Raw genomic sequence first — 27464 nt, forward strand, 5'->3', positions numbered from 1 at the left:
TAAGTGCCCAGAGGCACCGTACTCCACAAACCAGCCTTCAGCACGGAAGCACTCACTCACCTTGCTCTGTGGGTTGGGAAGTCCATCACTCTGGTCCATGCTCTGGTTCTTGGTCCTGCTGCTGCTCCTCCAGTATAGCTGTCACTTGGATCCTGGAATCTGGGGGCCAGAGGGTGAGCTCCACTTCGATCCCTCCTCCGCTTCTCAGAGGGCTCATTTTCTACACCGACAGAATCCTCACCCTCTGGAATCCTGTTTGAAATTACTCACAGGTGAATCCCCAGTATCTTTCTCCACCTTTTATCAGAACCATGACTGGAAAGGTTGTTTGGTGGGAGGTAGAGACTTTGGCTAGAAGAGTCACATTAAATAATTCACTGCCCCTGCAATACCTTAATCTAAAGTGGAAACAATGTAGCAATAATTGACACAGATGACTTTGCAAAGCCTTTAACAACTCTGTTTAAAGCTTGCTAGAGCTCTGCAGGTTTGAGGGGAATAATTTGCCAGATTGTGATAATCTCTAAAAGCCTTTTGGAAATTTGTAGTATGTTTGCTGGAAGAGATGTGTGGATATTACTCTTTTATAAAGGAGGAGAAGTGGGCCTCAGGGTGTGGATTGATTTTAGGAATGAGACAGTCACTGTGCTAGGAAAGCCAGTGTAGTTTGGAAACTACACAAGTAGTTTTCAAATAAGACATTATTTCATTATTATTTCAAGTAATAAGACATTATTAGTACAGTTCCTGGTGACAGGAAAATGTAGCAAGATGTCATGTATTAGGCTGCTGCATGTGACCTTGAATTACTTCTGCTGTGACCACTGCAGTTTATGGACCACAGAGCTGTATCATTCTTTGCCATTGTTGAACTCATGTAAGACTAAAAGTTTCTGGTGGCAATTGTTTGTGGACATTTTTTTACAGTCCATATTTTTTATTTTTACTTTATTTTTTATTTCTAAAATTCAAGTGAGCTCTTTATATTTGAGGATTTTATGGACATCCTTGCATTGTTACTGAAAATTCCCTGGGGTATTAATATTGTGGGTGGTTCTGAGTGCACTAAATATCTTTAGCCTCCACTTTTTTGGTAAGATCATGCGATTTGGACCCCACTCTAACTAGTGTTCCAGTTCCACTGTGAGGATTATGAGAGACATTGTATGGTAGTGGCCTCTGGGGTCAGCTTTTGGCTCTCCCGTTTACCAGCAGTGTAACCTGGAAGGAAAGGATTTAACCTTTCTATGCCTTATTTCTCTTATCTGTGGGAGAGGGATGAAACTTAGAATACAGATTCCATGGGGCGTTTGTGTGGATTGACTGAGTGAGTAATGTACAGCTCCCATGGCTGTGCCAGATCAGTGTCAGCTGCTACTGTTATTACCACCACCAATGTCAGGGAGTAGTCTCCTAAAACAAACCCACAGAGGAGGGAGCATTGATTCCAACTCACAGCAACCCTGCATAGGGTTTCCTAGGCTATGGATCTGTACCGGGATAGGGAGCCCCATTTTCCTTCCACAGTGTGGCTGGTGGGTTTGAACGGCCAGCCTTGCAGTTAGCAGCCCCAGTGCCTGCCAAATAGTGCTACCCCAGGGCTCCTTAGCTAAAAAACTCATTGCCATCAAGTCAATAGCGCCCACCCCCCCACCCCCCACAGCACAGGGCTCCTTGATCTGCCTTCAGTGTTTAAAATGGAAATTGCGTTTGATATGCCATATCAGTTCTGTTATCGTCAGTAGACTTCCATCATACTTTTTCCCCTTAGATCGTTTCTCTATAATATCTCTAATTAGAGTCTAGACTACAGTACTTGTTTGTTTTTTTAGTAAACATCCTAATGTATTTGATAAATGTAAACAGTGCCTATTTGTTGTTCTTGCATAAAGTTCCTGTGGAGATAATTTGTTTCAACATTTTATCTTCTCTAGTCAAAGGTGCTAAACCATTTTATTGCCTTGAGATATTTAATTGATGAAATTAAATGTATTTCTTAAGTTAGAAGTCAGTGACTGTTGAGATTCAAAACCTTGATAAATTCAGAGGGCTCGGTACTGGAGAGGAGAGTATAATGAGCTTCTGTGCTCCTGTAGCATTACTTTTATAAAATTGTGTGTCTTCTCTACAGACAAGTGGTCTGAGCACAAAGCTGATTGTGCTTGTCAGAGTGTTTTCAAGATGCTCATTCAGAGCACTGTGGAAGAGTTTGTGGAAACAACTCTGAGGCTGTGCAGTATTCGTTTGCTCTCCTAGAGGAAAAGTAAGGTCTTTTAAACTTGACGCTCTGTGTGGTGTTTACTTCAGGCACGTGTAGCAGTTATGTTCTGTATAGCACTGAGATTTGGAGGGAAAGTGTCACAGTCTCCGGAGTAAGCTTGCTTCTTCGCTGTGGCACCAAGCCCGCTGTCTAGAACAGCTCAGCAAATTGCCGCTCCAGAGCCGTGTGTGGCTCTGATGCAACCCACATGTGGCTTTGAAATAAAATGGAAACTTTTCAAAGGATAGTGTTCACATAACGGTGATTTTATTTGCAAAAATTTATTTATGGCTCTCGAATACTTTTTAAATTATTGTGAGGACCAGGATTGCCTCTTCTGTCTCAAAAGTTTGCCAAACCCCTGGTGGTCTAGAATAATGCATCCAATAGATAATTTGAGAACCATGTATAATTAAGAAATTTCTAGTCACCACATTAAGAAGGTGAAATTAATTTTAGTAATATTTAACCCACTATATCCTTGATAGTATCATACCAACATGTCATTAGCATAAAATGTTAATGAGATTTTTTAAAATTGCATATTTTAAAAATTTCAGGTGGATGTGGCTGCTGCTGTGTGCTGGCAGGTTGATTCCAACAGGGTGACCTCATGACACAGAAGTGCCTGATAAGTTTCGTACGCTGTCATCTTTACAGGAGCACATTGCAACCTGTCACTCAGCAACAGCGTGCCACCAGGATTCCTTATGTGTTACTAGTGACTGCCACATGAACTGTGGGGGTTGGTGAAAAGATTCTCTTATCACTTAATTCCATTTTAACATGAACATTTTGAAGACTTCTGATATAGAATAAAGCAGCATAATGTATTTTAAATATAAGAAAAACAATATTTGTTGAAAGATAATGTTTGAGAAAATTTGTCACTATCCATAGGAAAAGATTTTTAAAAACCTTTCTCTGTTTGCTTTTTAAAAAGGTTTTCCCCTTTATTGAGCACTTATTTGTGTTTCTTTTGAGATGAACTTGCTCATCACTAAAGACTTATAAAAAAAGGGACTTTTCCTTTTTGTAATGCCACTCAAACCACTGTTTAGTTTTGAGAGAGCAGGAATCTGTTTTGTTTTTAAAGAAGAAACACTATATATTATTACTCAGCGCATCTCCAGAAATGAAATCCACAACAGCACCGTAGTAAACCCTCCGTATGTTGTTGTTTCTCACCCTCTTCACACATCTTCTCTCCCTGTTCTTCCGCCCGGGTCTCCGGCCTCCTTGTCGTCAGCACAGTTGAGTCTGTTAGGGTATGAACCACATTTCATCTTTGTTTTTCAGGCATAACATTTTCTTAATCTTAAACCTCACGAGGGATTTGGGCCTTTGGAAGAAGTATTTCAGTATAAATTTCCTTTCACCAGAGCCTCTGATGAGCAGGCTTAAAGAATTCTTGACAAAACAAATCTCAAAATCACTAAAAAAAAAAGACGAAGTTTATTGGGTGAGTATAAAGTGGTAGTAGCACCTACAGGAGGACGGCTCTTAGTCTCCCATCAGGTTTGGAACTGAACTCACCTCTGCTCTGTGACTCAGTTTTCACAGCCAAGCAGAAGCCCTATCAGGTGAACTGTAACACTGCGGAGGTGCAGACTCCTCAAATCAGCCGTCTGAGATTCAAAGGTCAACCTTTGCCCAAGAACAAAGTTCAGAACTAGGAAGGGTTAGGAAAGGAGGAAGACTGGAAACAGGAAACACAGGGAGAGTGTGGGATAAGAGATGTTACATTGCATGAGGATTTCAACCAGTAACATGAAACAAAATGTTGATAAATTGTTGAATGGAAAACTGATGAACTGCTCTGTAAATATTCACCCAATTTATAATAAAAAAAAAATCACAAAACAAAACCCCAAACATATCCAAAAGATACAAGATTGTAATAAGAGCTGTAAGAGCCCCCAATAAAATGATTGGAAAAAAAAAAAGAAGCAAACCTAAGCTTGACAGGATTTTATTTGATTCACACCATCTTAAAAGTGTTGGCACACAATCGGTGATTTACATTTTGAGTAGAAAGTTTTGAATAATCAGTAGAACTGGAACAGAGATTTATAGTTAGGACTGTGGGTTTGGTGAAAAACTTAACACCCCAAATGTAAACTTTTTCTTTTCTTTTTCTTTTTCATTCCCTGAACTATGGGGATTGTACTTGATTATGTCTTACACTCTTTTAACCCCATAGGCTATCAGGAGACATGATGGGTATAACAAAGAAATGCTGGCTCATCCTGAAGAATTGGGTTAGGAGTACACTTGATCCCAGTGAAGACAGTTTTCAGGTGGTCCGCTCTCATCAATGGTGTAGTCTGGCTAGAAAGGTTGAGTTCTGTATCAGGAGTCCAGATCTGAGGATTTATGAAACAGAGATTAGGCCAACTTGTGGAGCTATTATGTCAGTGGTTCTCAACCTTCCTAATGCCATGACCCTTTCAATACAGTTCCTCATGTTGTGGAGACCTCCAACCATAAAATTATTTCCGTTGCTACTTCATAACTGCCATTTTGCCACTGTTATGAATTGGGCAACCCCTGTGAAAAGGTAGTTTGACCCCCCCAAAGGGGTCGTGACCCACAGGTTGAGAACTGCTGCATTATGTTATTGTAGCGTGGATATGGACATGGTCTTGAATGTTGAGTAGGCCTGGTTCATTGCCACTGATGAGATGGGGAACTTTATACACATTGCCCCATTTCCTTCCAACCTTTATTTATTTATAAAATGGCGACAGCAGTAGTCGTCTACCTCATGGTTTTTATGAAGATGAGGATAATGCTTTAAACATTCAAGACTTATTGTCACCGTTGTATAAAACAAGGGTTAATTTTGCCTCCATAATGTAAAGAAGACTCTTATCAGAGATAACCACTCCCTTTATATAAGGTAATCTGATGTGTGAGTCATAAATATCAACCATTTAGATATTGACATGAGGCCATGGATATACAGTAAAGAACAAAACAAAACAAAACTAAATTATTAAGCAAAACGCACTCAACTCAAAAAGCACTAATTAATCTGGGCCATGGGGCTGAAGCAGAGTTTCCCAGACCCTGTGAACCTAGAAGTAATGTCTTGAGGCAACCAGCCAACTTTACATTGTGTGAGTGGATATTTTTATCCAGAATGGTGTAAATTAAGCTAGATGGTCTTTAAGTGGTCTGGAACACACTGCCCTCCAGCAGAGGCCATGTGGTGAGGCAGTGTAAAAGTAGGAGGGAATTAGGCAGGAATTTCAGGGTATACAGTGCTCCATTTTTATTTTGGAATGTCTTTCAGTTAATCGTCTTGTTTAAAGTAGTTAAAAAATTCATACATGTAACAGTATATAAAGCGTGTATATAAGCACAGTATAATGCCATAGGAACCTGTGTGCCCACTTCCTAACTCAAGAAATAGAATGTTGTCAATACAATTATTTTTCCTTTTCACTGTGACTATTTTTCTACCTCTTTATATCCGTATTTCATCTTCCCTCTCTCCTTTTTAAAATAATTTCTGTCTGAATTTCAGAATTAAACTTCAGAGGAAATAAAAAGTGGATACCTGAGATGAGTTAAAGTGTGCTTGCTAGTATATTAACTATAAATGGAAGAACTTTTTGTTATTAAAAGAGAAAATTGGAGGGGGTGGCGGGGAGGGAGGGGAAAAATGAGGACCTAATGTCGGGGGTTTAAGTGGAGAGAAAATGTTTTGAGATACGATGTACAAATGCGCTTTACACAATTGATGTGTGTATGGATTGGGATAACAGTTGTATGAGCCCCTAATAAAATTAAAAAAAAAAGAAAAGAAAATTAAGTGATGGGGGAAAAGTAGTTATTTAAAAAACATGGCCATTTGGCTAAGATCAAGTGTACAAGAAGGAAGATGAGTATTTTTTAGCCCTCTGTTCTGAGCCAGTGCACAATTACCCCTTCATTATGTGACCCTTTATTGGGAAGTATTTCCTCTCATCTGAGCCAGGGATCTGGAGCTAGCTTCTTGAGCACACGCCTCCTATCTCTGCAGCCAGCATCTAACAAAACTCCCAGTAGGCAGAGGAGCTCCTACTTAGTGAATCTGGCTTTTACCCAGAATTCTCAGTTGTGGGATTTTCGGTTTCTACAGTAGGAGAACATCATTCATTAGTGTACTTTACCCATTCCATAGTTAAGACCAGAATTTTGAATGTCAAAAATTAATGTCGGTCTTTATGGTGTGTGTGTGTGGGTTTAAGTTTGAAAAGTCGATATATTTGTGTAATTTTGTTTTATTATAGGAGCCTGCTTGTAGTGAAATCAGGAGGGGGACAGGCCGAATTTAGTTTTTAAAGCTAACCTCTTTACAAGTGTCAGTTGTGAGATCTCCACAAGACTCCTTTTTTTTATGCTAGAACAGTGTCAGAAGAATTTAGCTGTTCTTTTTAACTTCAAGATAACACTTCCAAAATTCCAACAAAAATTGCTTTGGCCTTGATTAAGCTGTGAATTTTATTTGAAAGTGAAAATTAGTGTTGTGGAGGCTATTTATAATTGTATGATTGAAGTTTATGTTGCAGAATGTCCATGTGGAAGCCATGTAACCATAAAAAGGGCGTATTTTAAATGGGACTTTCTTTGGCTGTACAATATTACATTTAAAAATTAAGCATACAAATAACACTTGTGAAAATTCAAGTATAGATTAAAGGAAAAATCCTTTCTGACCATCACCTATTCTAACTCCTACCTCAGAAGGAAGGAAAGACTGTGTCCAAGCATTTTGTAATATACTGTTTCTCAGCATTCCCATGTTTACATATACCCATAAACACAGACTTGTGAAAATACAGATCTATAACAAAAATATTATGTACATTCTACAAATGATACATATTTGCTTAGTAAGAATTAATTTGGAAGTCTGTTTCTCTCAGTTGTTCTACCTTGCTCTTTCCAAGTGCTCTGCAATATGAAGGTTTCATAGCTCATGTACCACTTGGCTTTCTCTTTTCCTTGCGGTTGCCTACTGCATTGTCATTGTGATGAACATCTTTGTGTGATTCTTTTAGGACATGTGAATGTTTTTCTAGGGTAGATAGAGAAGTGAAATCTTTAGATTAAAAGAAGTATCTCATTCACCATATTGAAATCAGTAAATGAATATATTTTGGTGTGATTGGTAGGGTTTGTCAACCAGATTGTGTTTTTGTAACATTGGTTAGGGAGGTCAGAGATCAAGCATGAGATAACAAGGATGCTTAACTGTGCATCAGAATTACTTTGAGAACTTTCCAGGTATCATAAACTCAAAAGCATCATTCAGAATGTTTGTGAGTATGCACAAATGACCCCTGGCATGAAGAGGAAAACTAAATACAAGGGATGGCTACATCCTGAGTATCATAAAAGGCCCAAACTACCCAGCACCATGCTAACTTGCCTCATAAAGTATAGTAGGGCATTTCTTTCTTCAGACTCTTAATGCAAATCAATGTCTTTTTATATCTGTGCTTTAAGACATTGGAAGTAAAACCAGTGCTTCATAGTGTTTGGACTGGCTGAGATAACCAATCAACTAACCCAACCCATTGTCAGTGTGTTGATTCTGACCCTCTGAGGACAGAGTTGAACTTTCTGTAGGGTTTCTGAGCCTGAAAATCTTTACGGAAGCCTACTGCCTTGTTTTTCTCCCCTAAGTTTGAACCATTCACCTGTTGGTTAGCAGGCCAACACTTAGCACAGAGCACCACCACAGACGACTCCTCTGGGCTAAGATGGATGATGAGATCTATTGAAGCCTACAGTCATTTGATTTAGTTAGACCTGTTCCGCTTCCCTCCGGAGGGCAACTGTCAACCAGAGGGCTGTCTGGTCATTTCCGACTTATGGCCACCCCATGTGCTCACAATTAAAATAGGGTTCATAGAACATGTCTTCCAACCACAGATGACTTGATAATCTGGTACTCAATTAAAGAAACTGCTCTTTTCTAATGTTGGAGGAAAACTGTCTGTTGGTCTTGAGATAAATAGTGCTGTCTTGGGCTGTTTGAGTGGCTTTAGAGAATAGCAGGAATGGTTTTGACTCTCAAACTTTTGCCTTCCTTGCTGACTGAAAACCTCTCCCTTGTTAAATGTCTGCCGTGTACTCTTACTTGCATAATCTGCAAAGGACAAAGGGTCCTCAATGATTTTTCCACTTAAAGGATTGGAACCATTATTTAGAACAATGGTCCCTGTTGTAATCATAGATTCAGACTAACTACCATGAGATTGTTTCTCATCTATCTAGTGCTGCTTCCCCGTCACCCCCATTTTTGAAGATAAATCTATTTTTGTACCATTTTTTAAATCTTTGGAAAGAGAAACATGTTGTCAACTTGAATTCAGATTTTAGGGCCAAGTAGAACCAAGTTGTATCGGAGTCTCTACTGGAGCCACTGTCCTGCTCTTCTCACAAGGAGCGGGCAAGGGAGCAATGCCCGTAGGAAGATGGGCAGACTGTATTAGGGAATTCTAATGAAGTGCAAACGGTTACTACATCAGGCAGTCTTGACGTTTCACTGAATCAGGGTTTTGGTCCCACCTGCCTTACAGTATTTAAGCTAGGAAATAAATAATATGGGCTTACTTCTTGGGAAAAAACAGTGGTTCTGACACATATAACAATAGGAATCTGGAAAGAGAAGTTTATGTTGATCATTGTGAAAATGTGATTTGCTGCACTGTTCAGCCAAATGGAAAGGAACATACACCAAGTATGTGTAATCCAAACATAGGGGTTATTGGTAAGATATTATCTCTAAATAAAGAGATACTGGTAGTGGGATTAGTTACTTGCAAGTTTTTAAGTAGCAACTAAAAGCTTTAACATTTTGAAACTGCTTTCAAACATGATTTTTCCCCTATAAAGATCTATTCATACTTATTATAGAAAATGTGGGTGATACAGACTCTGCCAAGGTGACAAGGGGTGGTGTCAACAAAAGGGAAGGTTAGTATTTTTGTGTATTTCCATCTAGCCATTTCCCACTTTGCCTGGTCCCACCCCCATTCCACCCGCACCTCGGATCATTGACAAAAGTGACCCAAAATTAAAAACAAAATAGTTGCTAGTACCTTAGTTATACCAGTTTGTATCAGCCCTTAGCCCTCAGTGTTACAGTATTCCCATTGTCATAAATTTATTTATTTTTGTTATTGTAAATCTCAAGCATTTAGAAACAATTACAGAATTCTATCACAATGTGTAGCAGCTCTGAGCATGCAAAAGCTTACTTTCCATAAGAAAATAGGTGCAATTACACTATTTTATGTTTATTTATTTTATTCATTTTATGGGGGCTTTTAAAGATATTATAACAATCCATAAATCCCTTACATCAAATGAACTTGTGCACATGCAGCCATCAACAAGGTTTTCTATTATACTAAAATAAGAAAAGATCTAGTCTAAGATTTATGTGCAAAAAGGCAACCAAGAGAAAGCATGGACTAATATTTCTCCAAGCTAGATATAAGGAAGGCCTTTCGACATGCGTAAGATTGCTAAATACCATAAAGGAAAAGATAACAGGTTTTAACTGCATAAGAATTCAGAAACTTATTATACTAAATATAAAATAAGATTAAATGGGAAAAATAAGTATAGTGTATATGGCAAGAAAAAGGGTTAATAAGTTATAAAGATCTTTATATGTAGGATTAAGGAATGTGAGCCACAGACATAAAGTATCTGTGGCATGTGGAAATATACTAAGCCTGAAGACATTAAAGAAATATACATGAAAATAGCTGGGTGCTTTGGTCTGTTATTCAGACTGTCTTACATTTGGAGAAATTGTACAGATTTTGAAAGATTATTATGGAAAGTGTCAGTTTTTTGTCTGTTATATACATTTACTAACTAATAGCTTCATTAGTTTCATTTCCCCCTTATTTCCAGTTAGAGTTAACTCTGTTGACTTCCTGGGGAGGTAGTTGTGAAATTTCATTTGGTGTGCTACAGCTGTTTTTTCTTTTGAGCCACACTTAATGCTGAAATGAGTGGTGGTGGTGATACTTAAGGAATGCAAATACAATAAGCTAACAGTTAAGATCTATTTAAAAATTTGAAAAACAAACATGCAATAATTTATTTTTGTTACAATAATCCAAAATTAAAGGAGCAAATGCTTTGCTTCTATGGGGCATAGGAGTGCAACTTTATATGGAGTTCCAGAATCAGTTTCTGGGATTTTCTGACTGTTTTTTGTTTCTTACCTTTTATAAAGTATTCTGGAACCCTGTGACGTCTTAACTCATGACTGAAAGCAAAGGAATGATTTTTATCTTTTCCCCGTTGCCTCGGATGTAATGAAACTTTATCTGTATCTACGTATATTAGAATTTAGTATAATCAGTCATACAGTCAATGTCTGTATAACAGTGTCTAGTTTGTTTCGCGCTTTACATATTTCCACTCATCCCTCCTTGTCCCCAAATTCCCAGTCCCCAAAGGATCAAAAACCAAAACCAAACTCGCTGCCATTGAGTTGTAACCCTGTGAGTTTCAGAGACTAACCAAACTGACCCTTGGAGTCAGTTTGGTTTCCAGTTGTTGACCTTGCAGTTAGCAACTTAGTTGCGTGTCTGTTGCCTAGGCGCTTCCCTAAAAGGACAAGAGTACCTTTTTTCCCCCCTAGGGTACATTTTTTGTTGAAGAGATCTTGTTGAATACAGCAGTACCATCCTTGGGCACATTGGGACACAAAGAACATAGTGGTTGGAGGGCAGAGACACATGAAACAGGGTCAGATCCTGGCTCTTACCATATTACCTCTGTGGCCCGTGGCCAGCTACTGAGCTGTTCCGTGGTAAAATGAGCATAGTGATCGTGTCTGTCTAATATGGCTATGGGAGGGCCAAGAGAATTGTTATACGTAACGTAAACAGAAGAGTGCTGGCGCATTTAACTGGCATGAAATAAATAAGAAAAATGTTAGCTGTTGCTGTTATTGCTGCTATTTATTATGAACACAGTTTTGTTAATCCTAATTTTAACTTCCAGGCATTATTTTATGCTTAAGATAATGTTTCTTATTTGATGGGAAATTAGCTCAGTACATGGCTCAAGATAAAAACAAAGTGTTTGTACTCTGTGATTTTGATTCAAGGTCACTTAGATGTACCGCAGCTAAGATTTTGTTTTGCTTAAGGGCCCTGTATGCTACCTCTCCCTTCGTTAAATGTAGAACGAGTTTGGAGTACATGTTCATGTAATTGTAGGGAACCATATCAGACAGAAGAACAAGAATAAAAGTGATTCGATCTATTTTGCTAGTGTTCGTGGTACTTCATAACATTTTGCAAAGCAGCAAAGCCTTGGAAGTAGACTTTACTATTGCTTATTTCTGTGAAAAGTTTTTATAGAAATGAGATGACTGATGCTTGAGGTGAGAATTATAGGATTTACAAATGAGAAAAGTGATAATTGGCAAAGTTCCTGAGAGGAAACTTTGAGAGACAAAAAAAAAAAAAAGGTAAATCAACAAGCCTTATAAATAGTTCCAGGTAAAGTTCAATGCTTTTTCTCCGACTATGGTATAAGATTTTTAAAATTTGATTTTGAATTTAATTCACCTATTGGGTATCACTCCATTCTTAGTGTGGTTTAGGTGAAATTTTACAGAACAAATCATCAGTTTCACATTCAACAATTTACACACATTTTGTTCAACCCACCTGTTTCAATGCCTTGATTGTACCATCACACATTCCACTTATTTCATGTGTTTTCTGTTTCTGTTTCTCCTTTTTTCCGAGCTGGTCCTTCGGTAAAGGCTGCCCTTGTAACCCTAAATGGCTGGTTATTTTAACATGAGGGTGCGTTCAGCTCCGGATCCTTTTCAAAGCAGTAGATGGTGGTTGCTGGGCACCATCTAGTTTTTCTGGTCTCGGGATTGTGGGGACTGGTGTTTGAGTAGTCCATTGGCATAATTGCCTTTAAGCATCATTTGATTTTCAGCACCCTTCTTTCTTCCATTCGAATGAAGACCAATAGCTGCATGTTAGATGGTTGCTTACAATGATTTAAGACCCCAGTCGCTACTCTCCAAAGTAGGTTGTAGAACTACGTTTTGCCAGTTGATCTTGGTGTGTCCCCTGAGACTGGTCCTGAGTCCCAGCCTCATCTACTCCTCTCAGAAATTCTTTCAAGGTTTTTGGTTATGGCTAAGAAGTTTTCTTAATTGTGCCCAATGTATCGATTTTCCCTTCTTCCTTTCCTCTCCTGCCCTTGGTAACCTTCAAAGAATGTTTCTCCTAGATTGAAAACCTTTCTTGTTTTTTTTCCCCCCAGTAATAATCTCATATAATATTTGCCCTTTTCTGTTTGAGTAATTTCATTCAGCTTGTCTTCCAGGTGCATGAGGTGTTTCAGATTCATCATTAACACTGTGTAGCATATTCCATTTTGTGTATGCACCAAAGTTTGTTTATAGTGTTATTTTTGCTGCTGTGAATATTGGTACAATGGACATGGGTGTGCATATGCTTGGTCATGTCACAGCTCTTATTTCTGTAGGGATATACCAAATGGGAGGAGTTGCTGGATATTTCTATTCCCGGCTTCTTCTGAAGTCCCATACAGCTTTGCACAGTGCCGTGGCTGTACCAGCTCACTGGCAGGCTATGTGGGGTCCAGTCACTTCAGACCTATCAGCATTTTTTGTTTTCTGTAATTTGGACAATGCTGGGGTGAGGGAATAACTCATTTTTGTTCTGATAGCTCATGATCTCGAGCATTGTTTCATATGCTTGTTAGCTCGCCTGATGTCTCCTTTGGTGAAGCATCTTTCTTGACTTCTATCAGTGTTTTTATTGGTTATTTGCCCTTTTCTTGTTGAGGTGTTGTAATTTTATATAAATTTTAAAGATTTGTCCCTTGGCTGATATGTCCTTCCCAAACTATCCCTCCCCTACAATCTATGGATTCTCTTTTGGCAAAATCATCCTCATATATGGTAATTCTATTGATAGTATTAATTTAGCCAATGATATAGAATGTAAAACACTGGGGAGGAAAGGAATCCATGCATACGGAGGATACCTTTATGGAGCAAAATACATAGATTGTTAACTTGTACAGATTATTAACTTAAATGACCGTGACTCTGTTACGCAAACACTGAAAGCTGAAGATCGGGCAATGCTTTCAATGATGCGCATTCACAAAGGCAGAACTATACCTGCTTATCTAAGACATAAAAATATAAAAAAGCAAAGAGTATGAAAATAGCAAATATGTAGTAGCCTTGAGATGCCATTTATTGGTCACCCTCAAAATGGGAGATTTGAACCGAAATCCAAAGACAGGTATGAGTATAGGTTTTTTTTTTCTTTTGTAAAAGTGAAGTGTGGGAAAGCAACTCTTAAAATGCTGGGGATACCGATGAGTGGAATTGGGCCGAACCACAAGAACAGCAGTTCGAAACTGCCAAGTGATTAGAGGGAGAAAGAAATGGTCTCCCCTGGTAATGATTTACAGCCTTGGAAACTGTAAATGGATCACTAAGAATTATACTTGAATGAATGGCAGTGAGTTTGGTTTCGGAGTTTATGCCAACCCTAAGGAGCCCTGGTGGCACTATAGGTTAATCATTGAGAACCACAAGGTGTCAGTGGTTCAAACCCACCAGCTGTGCTGTGCCTTGTGGTTACACACATTGGCCTGCTAACCACAAGATCAGCAATTAGAAACCAACCAGCCACTTTGCTGGAAAAAGACTTTCTACTCCCTTAAAGAATTACAGTCTTGAAAACACACAGGGACAGTCTCCCCTGCCCTCTAGGGTTGCTATGAGTCCGCACCCACTCAATGGCAGTGAGTTTGGTTTTCACAGTGCCATGAATGTAAAATTTTATAATGCACAGTACTTAGGCTGATGATCTGGGGATTTACACTGGTACAAGTGTGTCCCAAACCACTGTCTCTTTCCTCCTTCTTCATTCTTGCTCACTGGCTTTCAGTCTCACTGCAGGTTGACTGTTCAAACCCAGCAGCTGAGTTGTGGGAAAAGAATGAGGCTGTGTACTTCCCTAAAGACTTACCGCCTGAGAAACCCTTCCCAAGTGGCTGTTGAGTTGATTGTAGTGAGGGTTTGGGTGCATTTTTCCCTGGAGGTGGGTACTGTTGAGGATACAAAGTACAACAGAGGGAAATTCGTTTACTTTTTTTTTTAATTCGGTAGAATTGGAAAGGCAGCAGCAAATCTTACTTTTGAGTCTAAATCCAGAATAACAGTGGAAAACTTGAGAGAAAGAAAAAGATATCCTCTCGGAGGTAGTATTTGTGATAGGTGGCAGCAGCTTCTCCAGCCTTCCTTCGGTGCCCTTCTGCCAGCCCCCACCTCAGTGTGGGTTTTAAAGGGGACATATTGTAGTCTGTTGGCACATTATCATATTCAGAACATAATCCTGTTTTGGAATTACAGAAGGATTTGATTCTGGAAAAAGGCTACTATAAGGAAGCAGAACTGGGATTTTAATGTTGCTTTTTAAAATTTTAATTTGTCAGGAAAAAATTTTTGAAAGTTACTTCATTTGACAACATTTAAGGCGTAATTATAAGATATGCAAGAATTCTCAGAATGAACAAAATAAAATCAAGTTTGTGAATGATGATGTAAATAATTTTTGACAGTGAAAGGAAGGTTTGTACAATCATCTGAAAAGCCTCAGTGTGGGTGAGGGAGATCATGGATTTAAAACTTGACCAATTAGTTTTTTCCCCTTCTCAATTATTTTTGCTGTTTGTTTTCATAATTTTCTCACATCGTATGTAAAAACAATATTGCTTTCCTCCCACTACATGCAGTGTAGGTGGGGAGAATATGTGCAGGGCTTTTCAAATGAAAAGCATTTACAGAAAGAGACCGTCCCGCTAAACCAGCGTTCTCAACCTGTGGGTCATGACCCCTTTGGGGGTGGAATGACCCTTTCACAGGTGTCGCCTGAGTCATAACGTAACAAAATTACAGTGATGAAGTAGCAAAGAAAATAATTTTATGGCTGGGGGGTCACCACCACATGAGGAACTGTATGAGAGGGTTGCGGCCTGAGGAAGGTGGGGAACCGCTGCGCTAAACCATGTAGCACACCAGTGAACACCCTGCCCGCCTCATGGGTGGGCTACACCTGGATCGTGAAAGGGGGGGGGACGTGTTAGGTGTGCCTCTTTTTGAGCATATTAAAATAGACTGATAAACCGCTTTGCTTTGGACCTTACTCATACTCCATCCCAAATTTTCCCCTTTCTCATAATTTGTTCTATATTATGGAAGGCTGTCTTTTCCCCCAAGATTCTGCATATCACATATCTAAAGCTGCCTGATTCCCTACCTCCACATTTTTTGGGGTGTTTGAAGCCACACCTTCAAACCACGGCCATGTCATACAGATAATGGCCCGAATGAAAACACTACTATGCTGTAATAACATGTGTTTTGCAACATCAAAAGCAGCAGAGTTTCTGAATATAATTTGCTGAAATCATAAATACTGAGGTTGAAGTAGGTATGTATGTAAAACACATTTTGGCTCAATGCCCTGAAATCTCTGGAGAAGTTCACAGAAGAGGCTATAGTAAAGTGCAAAACAAGCGACTGCGAGTGTGAGCGCCTGGCTTCTTGTCAGATTCCAGGTCCCAGTAGCTGAGACTATTCGGTGCCAGCTTTACTACCTGCTTCTGTGCTGTCTTGCACACCTGCTCACCCTGCGGGTCCACGGTGTCCAGGGCCAGCAGCTGCTTGGTCAGAAGCCCCTCTAGGCCGACGTAGGTCTTATCTATGTGGCTGCTGCCAAAGGAGTGTCTTGGATCTCTTGGATGCTCCAGTAGGCTTTGTGGGATGGGTGCTCTCCACACAAACAGTTTCCATTCTCCATGGCTTCCCTCACATCCATGTATGTGATAAAGGTGTGCAACTTGATCCTTGCCCTCCTCAGGGCTTCTGGGACCCAGGCCTTTGCCAAGCTCATGTCCAGTTGACTGATGTGGTCCAAGCTCAGGTACATCCTGAGGATTGAGGGGAGAGGAGGGGATTTGGTGCTTGGAGGAGTTTGGTTTTTATTTTTCTCATCCTCTTGAGGACCTTCTTGATCTTGAAAATGGAATGGTCTGTCCCAGGTCAAAGGCATGCATTGCATTCACATCCTTGTCCATGTCTATGGACTTTAGCAGCTTGTTGATGTCCTCCACTACCTCCATGTGGTAGTTCCCAATCTGCCCACCCAGGTCTGCGATCAGTACCAACAGCACACATGCACAAGTGGCCTCCACAGCTCCTTGCTATTCGCGCCTCTCAGGAGTGTCCCAGGCTTTGTTACCTTGCACATCATGGTGCTAGCAGATTTTGGCCACAGAGGGGTGCATGTCCTCCAAGAGCGGCAGGGATGGCTACTTCTTAATGCAGTCCTTCTACGATCTCCTGCACCTCGCAGATTCCGCTCAGGGTATGGTACCTTGCTTTCCTCAGGGAAACTTTCCCACCGGTTGTCACTTGGGTTAGCCCCAGAATGATATCCTGGATCCCCTCCTCAAGCCCGTCGGTGAGACAGCTGCCCCTGCTGTAGCAAGGTGATTTCCTCCTTCACCAGGGCAGGGCCTCCTTGGAAGAAGCTCTGGATCTCCGGCCAGTGCGGGTCCTCAGCATTGTGCTCCAGCTCTTTGAGGAGACAGACACTCTTGTCTACTGGGCCGCCATTTCCCTTGCTTGCTGAATGTCCCCTCCCCTCCATGGCCACAGAGCCGATCTCAAAGAGTTGCTTTTTGAGGATCCATTCCAGTTGCTTGTAGCACTTGGCCTTGGGCAGGCCATGGAAGCCCAGGACTTTCGGTTCTAATGGAAGGATGCCTGTTTCCCATATCCAAAGTTGGGGTGGGTTCAGTTTCACAAGTACTGTGTTGCTATTGCTAGGCGCCCCTAATTATTGCAGTTGCTGTACTACTGGAAGAGCTGGGTCTTACTATGCCCCTGCTCAGTAGTTAGCTGTTTAAAGAACACAGGTGTGTCCCGTGGCTTCCTGTCTTGGTCTTATCCTCCTGTATAAGTGTAGATGTGCTCAAATGCCTAAAATGCCCCCTTCCCTTTGGAGCACCCGTTTTCTTGGACGTTTGTTTTCACTGTAGTTATTGGTAATCTGCTACTCCTGGTCGTAGTTGTTGGGATTGTGACAGCCCTGGCCTCACTCCTGGGTTCCAGGAGTCTTAAAATCCACAGATGCTTTGGAGTGGACAGTGGTATCTTAAGCAGCAGCAGTAGGACATTGACTGAAAAGAATAAAATGTTGATTTATTCTTCTAAGAAATTTGAGCCCCTCTTAAAGTGAGTGAATGGAAATGAAGATAAAAGTCTATCATGAGAAGGTCCTTAGGATGGGTGCAACAGCATGAGTGGAGAAACCCTAGCGAGGCAGGCTCCTCCTCTCGAAGATAAGCCGGGTAAGAAGAGTACAGTGTCACAGACCAACCATTTGTTGTAAGCAAGAAATCTGACTAATGTTGATCATTTTAATTCGTTATAATAAGAAAGGTCCATTTTACGAGCTTATTTAAAATAAGCTTTGGGTCCTTGGAAATTTAGCTGTAGGTTTAAGAGTGTGTGTGTGTGTGTGTAGGATATAGGGAAATTGGAACCCATTATATCCCCTGTCCCAGTTTTCTGTTATAACCCTAAAGTTTTCTAATTGGTTGATTTTAAACGGAAATGGTATATTTAACAATAGAGAATCTTGGCCTAGCTAGATTGTAACGTTTTCTGAAGACTGTGGTGTGTTTGTGATGCGTGAGACCCCTCTATGCATTGAAGTAAAAATTCAGCTCCCTTTTCAAAGAAGGAACCCTGGTTGTGCTTTGGGTTAAGCATTGGGCTTTTAACCTCAAGGGCGAAAGTTACTCATCAGCCATTCCTTGGGAGAAAGACAAAATTGTCTTCTGTGAAGATTTACAGTCTTGGAAACCCTCCGGAGCAGCTCTCTGCCCTGTAGGGTCACTCTGAGTCAGTGTTGACTTACTGACCATGGATTTGAATTTTCTCTTCAAGAAAAGAAACATGGTCTCACAGATTAACCACTTGGCAGCTAACCCAGCAATTGACAGTTCAAACTCGCCAGCCCCTTCATGGGAAAAGACAGGGCGGTCTATTTTCTTGTTGTTGTTGTTTTAATTGTTTTATTATGGACGGTGTACTTTCTAGAGAGATTTACAGCCTTGGAAACCTTATGCGGCAGCTCTACTGTGGGGTGGTTAGGAGTTGCAATCCATGTGGGGGCAAGGAGTTTGGTGTGTTGTATTCGCAGGGAAGTCATCGGGAGTCAAACAAGTACTTTATATGGTTTAATAATTCTATAGTGCAAGTAAATATACACAGTGCAGCAGAAGAGGAGGAATTATTTCTGCCTGGGAAGACTTTAGGGAAGAAGTAACTTTTGGGCTGAGTTTAGAAAGGGGAGACAAGCTAGAGTATTAGCTCAGGAGGAGGAGCAAGGTGGGTAAGAAGGTTGTGGTTGTGAGCAAACATAGTCTGTGTGGACATCTCACAGAGCTCAGTGTTTCTGGAGCATAAAATGTAAAGAAGAGGGAATGACGGTAATGATGTCCCAAATTAGATGGTGTCTAGTCTAGGATTTCTAAAATGTTTATGATGAGGAGGGGAGTAATTTTGCTGTTTACTGAGAGAAAGACAGTAGAAGAGAAAGAGATGGGAAGTCAAAGAGCTTAGTTGCAGACCATGCATGCAAGCCCTGCAGGGACTGTCTAGGTGAAAAACAACTAGTAGTGGTTGAAGGATATGAGTTGTTGGTAATGTGTTATTTTGATATAAAAGGTATAGGTAGAAGAATAAGTCAAGTGAGAAGAGCGAACAACAAAAAGTTGTTTAAAAAATCATTTTATTGAGGTCTTGTACAACTCATCACAATTCATACATACATCCATCCATTGTGTCAAGTACATTTGTACATAGGTTGCCATCATGTTTCAAAACATTTTCTTTCTATTTGGTATCAGCTCATTTTTTCCCCTTTTCCCACCTTCCTGAACTCTTGATAATTTATAAATTAATATTTTTTCATGTCTTATACTGACTGATGTCTTCTTTCACCCACTTTTCTGTTGTCTGTCCCCCTGGGAGGGCATTATATGTAGATCATTGTGATCGGTTCCCTCTTTCTCACCCTACCTTCCACTTCCCCTCCTGGTATCACTACTCATTATTGGACCTGAGGGGTTTATCTGTCCTGAATTCTCTGTGTTAAGAACTTATATCTGTACCAGTGTACCTGCTCTGATCTCGCCAAATTTGTAAGGTAGAATTGGGGTCATGATAGTGGGGTGTAGGGGAAGCATTACAGAACTAGAGCAAAGTTGTATGTTTCATTGGTGCTAGACTGCACCGTGACTGGGCCATCTGTTCCTTGTGACCCTTCTGTAAGCGGATGTCCAATTGTCTACAGATGGGCTGTGGGTCTCCACCAAGCACCCCCTCCCCTCATTCACATTGATATGATTTTTTGTTCTGGGTCTTTCACATTGCTATGATATTTTTGTTCTGGGTGTTTGATACCTGATACTTGATCCTGTCGACACCTCATGATTACTCAGGCTGGTGTGCTTCTTCCATGTGGGCTTTGTTGCTTCCCTGCTAGATGACCGCTTGTTTATCTTCAAGCCTTTAAGACCCCAGACACTATATCTTTTGAAAGCTGGGCACCATCAGCTTTCTTCACCACATTTGCTTATGCACCCACTTTGTCTTCAGTGATCGTGTAGGGAAGCTGAGCATCACCGAATGCCAGGCTATCAGAACAAAGTGTTCTCGTAGTGAGGGAGTACTTGAGTAGAGGCCCAATGTAACAAAAAGTTTTGAAGGTCAGGTGCAAGTAGACAATCAGCATGAGAAGGAGACAGATAACAAAAGCAAAGTATTTTTTAAATGTCTTTTGGAAATTTAAAGGGAAATCATGACTAAATTCAAGTTGATCATACTTTTAAAATGTGTTTATTTAGATTCTACTGGAACTAACCCAGGCCTATTTTACATGTGAAAAAAGTGTGGTCCTCAGGTGGAAATAGGAGGAGAAGCATGAGGGCAGGTGGTAAGAATTGAAAAAAGGCTGAGAGGCTTAGCAGTAGCTTATTAATGAGGCATGTAGTGGTATGGCCAAACATTTTAAGAACCCTGGTTAAGTCTGAACAGTGAGGAGGATAGATTCCACAGGGAACCACAGCTGAGATTATCAGGGAAACCATTAAATAATCCAGTTTACAGACCTTTGTTTTTAAATTACAAAGTTGCAAGATTTGATCTATAAAATCAGAGTGGGATCTCTACAGCATTCCTTCAGACAAATCTAGAGGGACCCATGATGAAATGTCAAATAAGGGTATAAATTATATAAGAGGAAAAACGGGGGTAGTTCTTGGGAGGCTGTTTAACAGACAATAAGACATAAAGGAAAAGCTAGAGCGACTTAATTGCGTAGAAGGGGCTCTCATGGTGCTGTCTGGTAAGGGTGTTGAACCGCTGTCAAAACCTACCACTGTCTTAGCTGTAGCAAGTTGAGATTTTTGTAAAGATATTTTTGTAAAGATATTTGTAAAGATATGCAATCTCAGAAACCTTACCGGAGTTACTATGAGTTTAGTGGACTGTATAAAACCCAACCTACATCATGAGAGCCCCTTGACCTCCTCAGACCATAATCTCATGTATGTTTATATCACCGAGTCATCAATTTACATGATCGCATTATAAAACACTCACTGATATATGCTACAAATAATCTCACCCCCCAATTAGTTGTCATTTTGAAATTTTACTCACAATATGGTCTGAGGAGGTCTACTTGGTCTTCAAAGTCCCCAAGTCCTGGAGGGCTGTGGAAGTTGTGATGAAATAGATGTCAATTATGGGGGAGTAACCAGATCCATGGATGGTACTGACAAGGAGTAAACTGTTGCATGACCTCTGCTAGTGGATAGTAATGCACAGATCTCAAAGGATACAATATTAGCAGTGCTTACAGAACATTCCTGAACCTTCTGTGCTTCAGGAGGTATAAACAAAACCAAAGGCTTGAAGAAAAGGTGCAAACCAGTTTGGAAAGCGTGTTATGCATAATCAGACTCTCCCTGCTTGTTTTAGTACTGACTACCAAGGTCGTCAGCCAGAAGATGGTGTATACTGCTGCATTTTGATTGGGCAGCATTTTGTTAAGTCTGTGTATTATAATCTTGGAGTCCTACAGTGCCACTGATTTTATTTGGATACATTGAGTCATGATCTTTTGTGTTTTCTTTTGAAATAAAAAATTTGCCAGAATGATGGCTGATTCAAATGTAACTATTTCTACTGAGACTAGCTGATACAATTAAGAATAATTCTCTGGAAATGGCGACTGAGATATAGATTAAAGCTAAATTTCCATATGTAATAAGACTATAGTGACAAATGGTGGACTTTGAGGCTGGCAGTTAGAAGGAGAAGGCGGATTTAAACTACAAAAAGCTATTTAAAATCAGCCAGACCCAATATACCTCATAGAACTCTTGATTGTGTAGTGGTTACTTATTGGGCTGCTAACCTCATAGTCAGCAGTTCAAAAGCACCAGTTGCTCCATATGAGAAAAATGAGGCTTTCCACTCCTGTCAAGAGTTACAGTCTTAAAAGCCTCACAAGGGCAATTCTAATTCGACTCAGTCCTATACAGCCACTATGAGTCAGAATTGTCTTGGGGATGGCCATTGAGTTTTTAATTATTTAATTTTTTTAGTATACCTCAATAACTCACTTGATACTTACTATGGAATTCCACATGCTAACAGGTTACTATGTAACAAGCAGGATATTATTTAATTCCCACAACAGCCCTTCCAGTAGGAATTATTATTTCCATTTTAAAGCAGAGGAGACACAGGTCTAAGAGTTTGCCTGCGTCACCCCCATTTTAACCATTCAGCGCTCTGGAGTAGTAGTTTGGCTCTAGCGGTAGATTCTGTTCTCTCAGTAGACATTCATACCAGTTTTATAATGTCCTTGAAGTTGTAAGCTTAAAATAGGAAAACCCCTAATTTTAAACAACATTTGAGAGGCTATTTGTTTATAGGTTCATTGTATTTTATGCAGCTAACCCCTCTTCTTCTGCATTTCCCTCCACATTTTCTCATATTCTACTTTGACCTGTAGTGCATGTTCTCGAATTTTTATACTTGTCTTACCTTTAAAACTATGAAAAAGTGTTTATGTCTATTTTGAAATCCCAAGGATGCTTATAACAACATTCCAGTTGGTCCCGTGTTCTATATTGAGTATCTGAACTTGTTATTATGAAAGCATGCTTAAATTTTTAAAATCCACTTGGAAATACTTTTTAAGACTAGGAAAAGAGCCGGATAACCGGCTAATCAGACCATGTAAATTTTACTTACTTAAAATTATGTGTTTTAGGTCAGTCGTTTAGTACTTAAAAGAAAATGGGTTAGGTTTTTCCTCATCTTTTTCCTCTCCCTCTCATTTTTACCCTTCCTTCTAGTGTAATCTGTTACCTAGTTTCCAAATCAGCAGCAGCAGTTATCTTCCAATTAGCTTGAATTGGTGCTTACATATTTGTTGGTAGATGGCATTGCCAGTCCTTTCCTAAAAGGACAAGTGTAGTCTCTCAGCTCGGCAACTGGGTGTTGCTGTTCACTTGTACTGTACTGCGAAGGAGGACAGGCAAATTAAGGTGTAAAACAAATATTCTAAAGGAGTTAGAGCCTAGATGTTCCACTGATCTCTAGTTAAAGACAATCAAGACACTGTAACGGTTTTAAAATTTTTAAAAATCTCTGACTGTGCTTCTGGTTTAATATTTCATTCTTAAGTGACCAAAATGATTTACTGGCTGAGCCATATTTTTCAGGGCTCGAGAACTAGAGGCAGCCATGGGTTCCCTGGCTGGTCATTACAGCTTGGAACGTTATGACCCAGGCTTCTCAAATTATCTAGTATATTGAATTCAGATGTTAGCATTTCTTGCTTGAATTCTGATTTGCAGACTATAAAATCTTCCTGTGGAGCCATGTTAGTTCTACCTTAAGAAAGAAAACACCCCCCTCCGCTGAGAAGAAGTGGTACTTCCTGCTTTCATAAACAGTCATGTGCATAGTTTAGCAAGGCCTGGTGCCTCTGGAGCTTTTCCCCTTTCTAGCAGCATTGAATCCCAGTCCTAAGAGAAGTACTGCGAATCTTGTGGCCTCGTTCTGAACAAAAGAGATTAGAGAAGAAAAATCTCTTGATATAAGGCTTGAAAGCAAGGGCGGGCAATCGTGGTTGTGAATATTTTCTGATTTTTCCAGAAATCAAGCAGAAGATTGAGCTGCTGATGTCAGTTAACTCTGAGAAGTCGTCCTCTTCAGAAAGGTACAGCTCCATCTCTTGCATGAAACAATTAATGGTGTAGCATTGCTAAGAAACAAACCAGACACGATGGTGATTTCCTTGTCAAGTTTGCTGTAATGCATTGTGCTGCATGCCGGTCATTGTCTTGTACTGAAGATGTATATTTGAGCAGGCTGTTCTGCTTTTGCAAAACGTAATTGATTTTAAAAACTAGTGGAGCTTAAGCAGCTGCAGCACGCACACCCTACCACAGCAGACTGCTTTTCATGTGTGACAGCTGGTGAGGGCTTTCAAAAATTATTTAGTTAAAAACACAGCAACAACAAAATTACCACAAAACATGATTATTTTTTAAATCTTGCCTTGCTTTAAGGAAATGCTGCCATTCGATTTTCTTCCCATATTTTGAGGTTGCTGCCACACAAAATTACCAGGGTTATTTGTAAGGTTTAGGTAGAAAATATTTGATAATTGGATAGAATATTATGTGGAAAAGGGAGTGCCATTTGTAAATAGCTTAGGAATTGCAAACCCACAGATTAGTCACATTCTGAAAGAGATATGGTGCTTCTTCAAGTCTGTGCTAGGAAATGGAACAGTCACTGCATGCAGTAATGGTTCATGCCTGCAGGTAAGGACAAAATGACTCAGAAGTATTTTTAAAGCAATTATTTTATTTGTCAATCAAATGATTATAAGGAAGTACTTGATTAAATGACTATTTTCCCTTATTCTATACAAGTCTAAGACATTTTTATCTCCAGTCAGTAAAGAGGCTCTAGTTGATAAAGTAAATATTGTGCTCTCTTCAGTTTACCAAAATTGTATGTAAAAATACTGTTTTCAAATTGAGCTTCTTGGGCAAACAGTTGGTACTTACCTTTCTCTTGGTTACCTTACTGGTTTATACTTAAGGCTGCTATTTTGTGCTCATGGTGTGTTGATTTCTTCTATTCTGGTTTTGGTTTCCAGGATTATCTTTTTGCTTATAGATTCAATATTTAAGGATGATACTAGGGAGAAGTAATTCAGTAACGAAGGAGTGCTGTAGGAAAAATATTTTTAAATGGTGAGGCGAAGAACTCAGAATGGTAAAATGGATTTAATTAAAGTGCACAAGTGTGTGGAGGACATGGCCTGAAGGCAAAATGATCACACCAAATCAATGGATCAGCAAGGCTGCTAACTAACTTAGGACCTTACAAATAAGGAAGATAATCCTGCTCTCTTTAGGTAGCGAAACGGGCATTTAGGAAGGCTCGTGTTTATTTTTAAGTAGTGTCTGACTTCTGATCTGTGACTAGTATACAATGTTAAGCATTCTGTTCCCTGATGAAAAACAGTTTTCAGCCTTGTGCATGTCCTGCCAGTAAAATGGTGGTGATGGGAAGAGGGAGCTGGCTGATGGTGTCAACAGTTAACTATCCAGGTGCCAACTGTAAAGTTAAGAGTTTGGTTACTACCATGAGCGTTCTTAAAAGTGGCGACAAGAATTATGTGAGCTATTGTAGTTACATGAATTCTTTATAGATAACAGAGTGATTGAATATGGTAGCGAAGCAAGGTAGGGAATAGGTGAAGGTTTACTGGTTAAAAAATTAATTCATAAGGAAAAGTATTCTAAAATACTTTGGTGATTGCATTTGCATTCTTAACCTAGACTTAAGAGATTAGCAGAAGGAAAGGGAGGATGCCCAGGTCATGCTGTGAAAGTTGAGAAATCAGCTCCTGTGCTCACAATATTTTAAGACAGTTTGGCCAGGACTTGCTTGCTTTGTTTATTATTACTTAAGGGAAGGATATATTTGGCATTTGTGTTACGCTGATATGTAACAGGCAATAAATACAGCTTATAGATCAGCTAACACATGCAAATGTAGAATTTGTTTCAATCTTGTAAACATAGAAAATTGCCTCTTTTTTCTGTTGATTAAAAGCCATGCAATAAAGAATAGTCAAATCATTTGTCGTTTTAAATTGTTCAGTAGAGCTTGAAAAATACAAATCTGAATAAAAACCAAACCCAAAGCACAACATCTTGCCCAGGAATTATTTAACACCTTATACTACCAAGTACACTATTACCTATAAGAAATAATTTACCATTTCTTTCTTTAAATCATTGTTCCTAGTCTCACCTAAATGTGAATTTTTATTTTTTTAACATTTTATTAGGGGCTCATACAACTGTCATCCCAATCCATACACACATCAGTTGTCTCACCTACATTTTTAAAGGATTTGCTTGGCCTTAAAATTTCTCGCTTTTTTCTTCAATTTTAAGATAGCACTTTGAGGCATGGGCTGAATCTTACAGGTATTTGGAATACACGCGCGCACACACACACATGATAGTAGTCCAGTATCTGCTAGTAAAAGGGATAAAGACATTGTTTCTTAAAACAAGGGAAAAAACTACTTGATTGTTAGAAACCAAATTCACTAGAAGTGATCTGGTTCATGCAGCATAGACTGATCTGATAATTAGAGAAGTCAAATGGATTAAGCAGCCTTTCTAAATGTAGTAAATAATCCATGATGGGATGTTCCCCTTCACATTTTTAACTTGCTAAAGTACTTGCTAAAGGAAGTACTAATCTTGATTGAATTAGTATTTTGTTCCAACAATTTTGGAAAATGGGCAAAGCAAAAGTAAAAGCAAACTTTCCTTTTTGGTTGACTGCTAACCATTGCTACTTCATTGAAAAATAGAAATAAAAAGAAATCTTACAGCTTTTGAGGGGACTGTGAGGAGCACAAGGTTGCACAGTGGTTAAGGGCTAGGTTCCTAACAGGAAGATTGGTGGTTTGAAGTCAGCAGCACCGTGGGAAAAGCTGAGGCAGCCTGCTTTCAGAAAGATGGACACCCTTGGAGACATAGGAAGTGCGGTCCTGCTCTGGACGGTCGCTGTGAGTTGAATCTGCTTGAACGCAGTGGGGTTTGGTTTTGGAGTTACGGAAATTATTTGAACAGATCTTAAATACACTGGAATTTAAATTTACATTTTTATCTTTTTCAGAATATGGAGAGGCATGAGCTATTTCTGTTCAGGATAGCTGACTTGAAGGAAAAAATTAAAGGGGATATCATAAAAAGTTATACTTTATTTTTTTGTTTTATATTTGGAAGAGAGAAAATTTTCAGCCTATTCATTTTCTTCAAAAATTAAAGATACAAAAATATATTAAAAAAAATTAAAGATACAGAGCATGATGGAATCGATTTTTTAAAAATTCCTGGTTTGTATGTTTTGGGTTGATAAAAGAAAAAAAAAGGGAAGATGTTTCTGCAAATGAGAGAGTTGCAGAGAGCGATTTGGGACTAAATCTGACTGGAAATATTTTCTTTTTCAAATGAGTGCCTATTGAATGAATATATTCATCTTAAGCGTGGTAGCATCCGTGCCAGGCACAATTTTACTTCCTTGTACTCCTTTCCCCATTTAATGTCATAAAACACAATGGATGTTTATTTGATGCAAAAACTAGGATTTTAAGCCTCCGTTTTTGGGTTTTTTTTCCCTAAGCCTCTTTCTTACTCCTGACTTTCTTATTCCTTACTTTGTACCCCTGAGATTTGTGGATTTGTTGGGTAGAGGACACTAGGGAGGAAGAAGAGTATTTGATAATCTTAATAGCTTGAACAAATGAGATGGCTATAGCTATCAAGTATTACTAAACAGTTCAGATACCAGGTCTTATCTTCCTTCCTTGGAGCAGCTGGAGGGCTTGAACCACTGACCTTTCTTAGCAGCCCAATGCTTAACCCACAGCACCACCAAGGCCCAGTTAGTGCTCTATATAGA

The 27464-nt window shown here is 39.5% G+C and overlaps 1 protein-coding gene and 1 pseudogene across 1 annotated transcript in view; one reads left to right on the plus strand and one right to left on the minus strand.

The window, feature by feature from the left end:
• Positions 1 to 15859: 15859 nt before the first annotated feature.
• Positions 15860 to 18331, minus strand: LOC101663293 (annotated as a pseudogene).
• Positions 18332 to 20771: 2440 nt separating this feature from the next.
• The window catches only part of SRPK2 (SRSF protein kinase 2), a 154600-nt gene continuing 147907 nt past the window's right edge, over positions 20772 to 27464 (plus strand). The window contains exons 1-2 of the mRNA XM_045288946.1: positions 20772 to 20784; positions 23562 to 23679. Of these exons, the coding sequence (XP_045144881.1) occupies positions 20772 to 20784; positions 23562 to 23679 (131 nt within the window). The remainder of the gene's footprint in view (positions 20785 to 23561; positions 23680 to 27464) is intronic.

This window comes from Echinops telfairi, unplaced genomic scaffold (genome assembly GCF_000313985.2).
Source record: "Echinops telfairi isolate 266 unplaced genomic scaffold, ASM31398v2 ScPeMD7_23;HRSCAF=83, whole genome shotgun sequence".
Taxonomy (NCBI): Eukaryota; Metazoa; Chordata; class Mammalia; order Afrosoricida; family Tenrecidae; genus Echinops; species Echinops telfairi.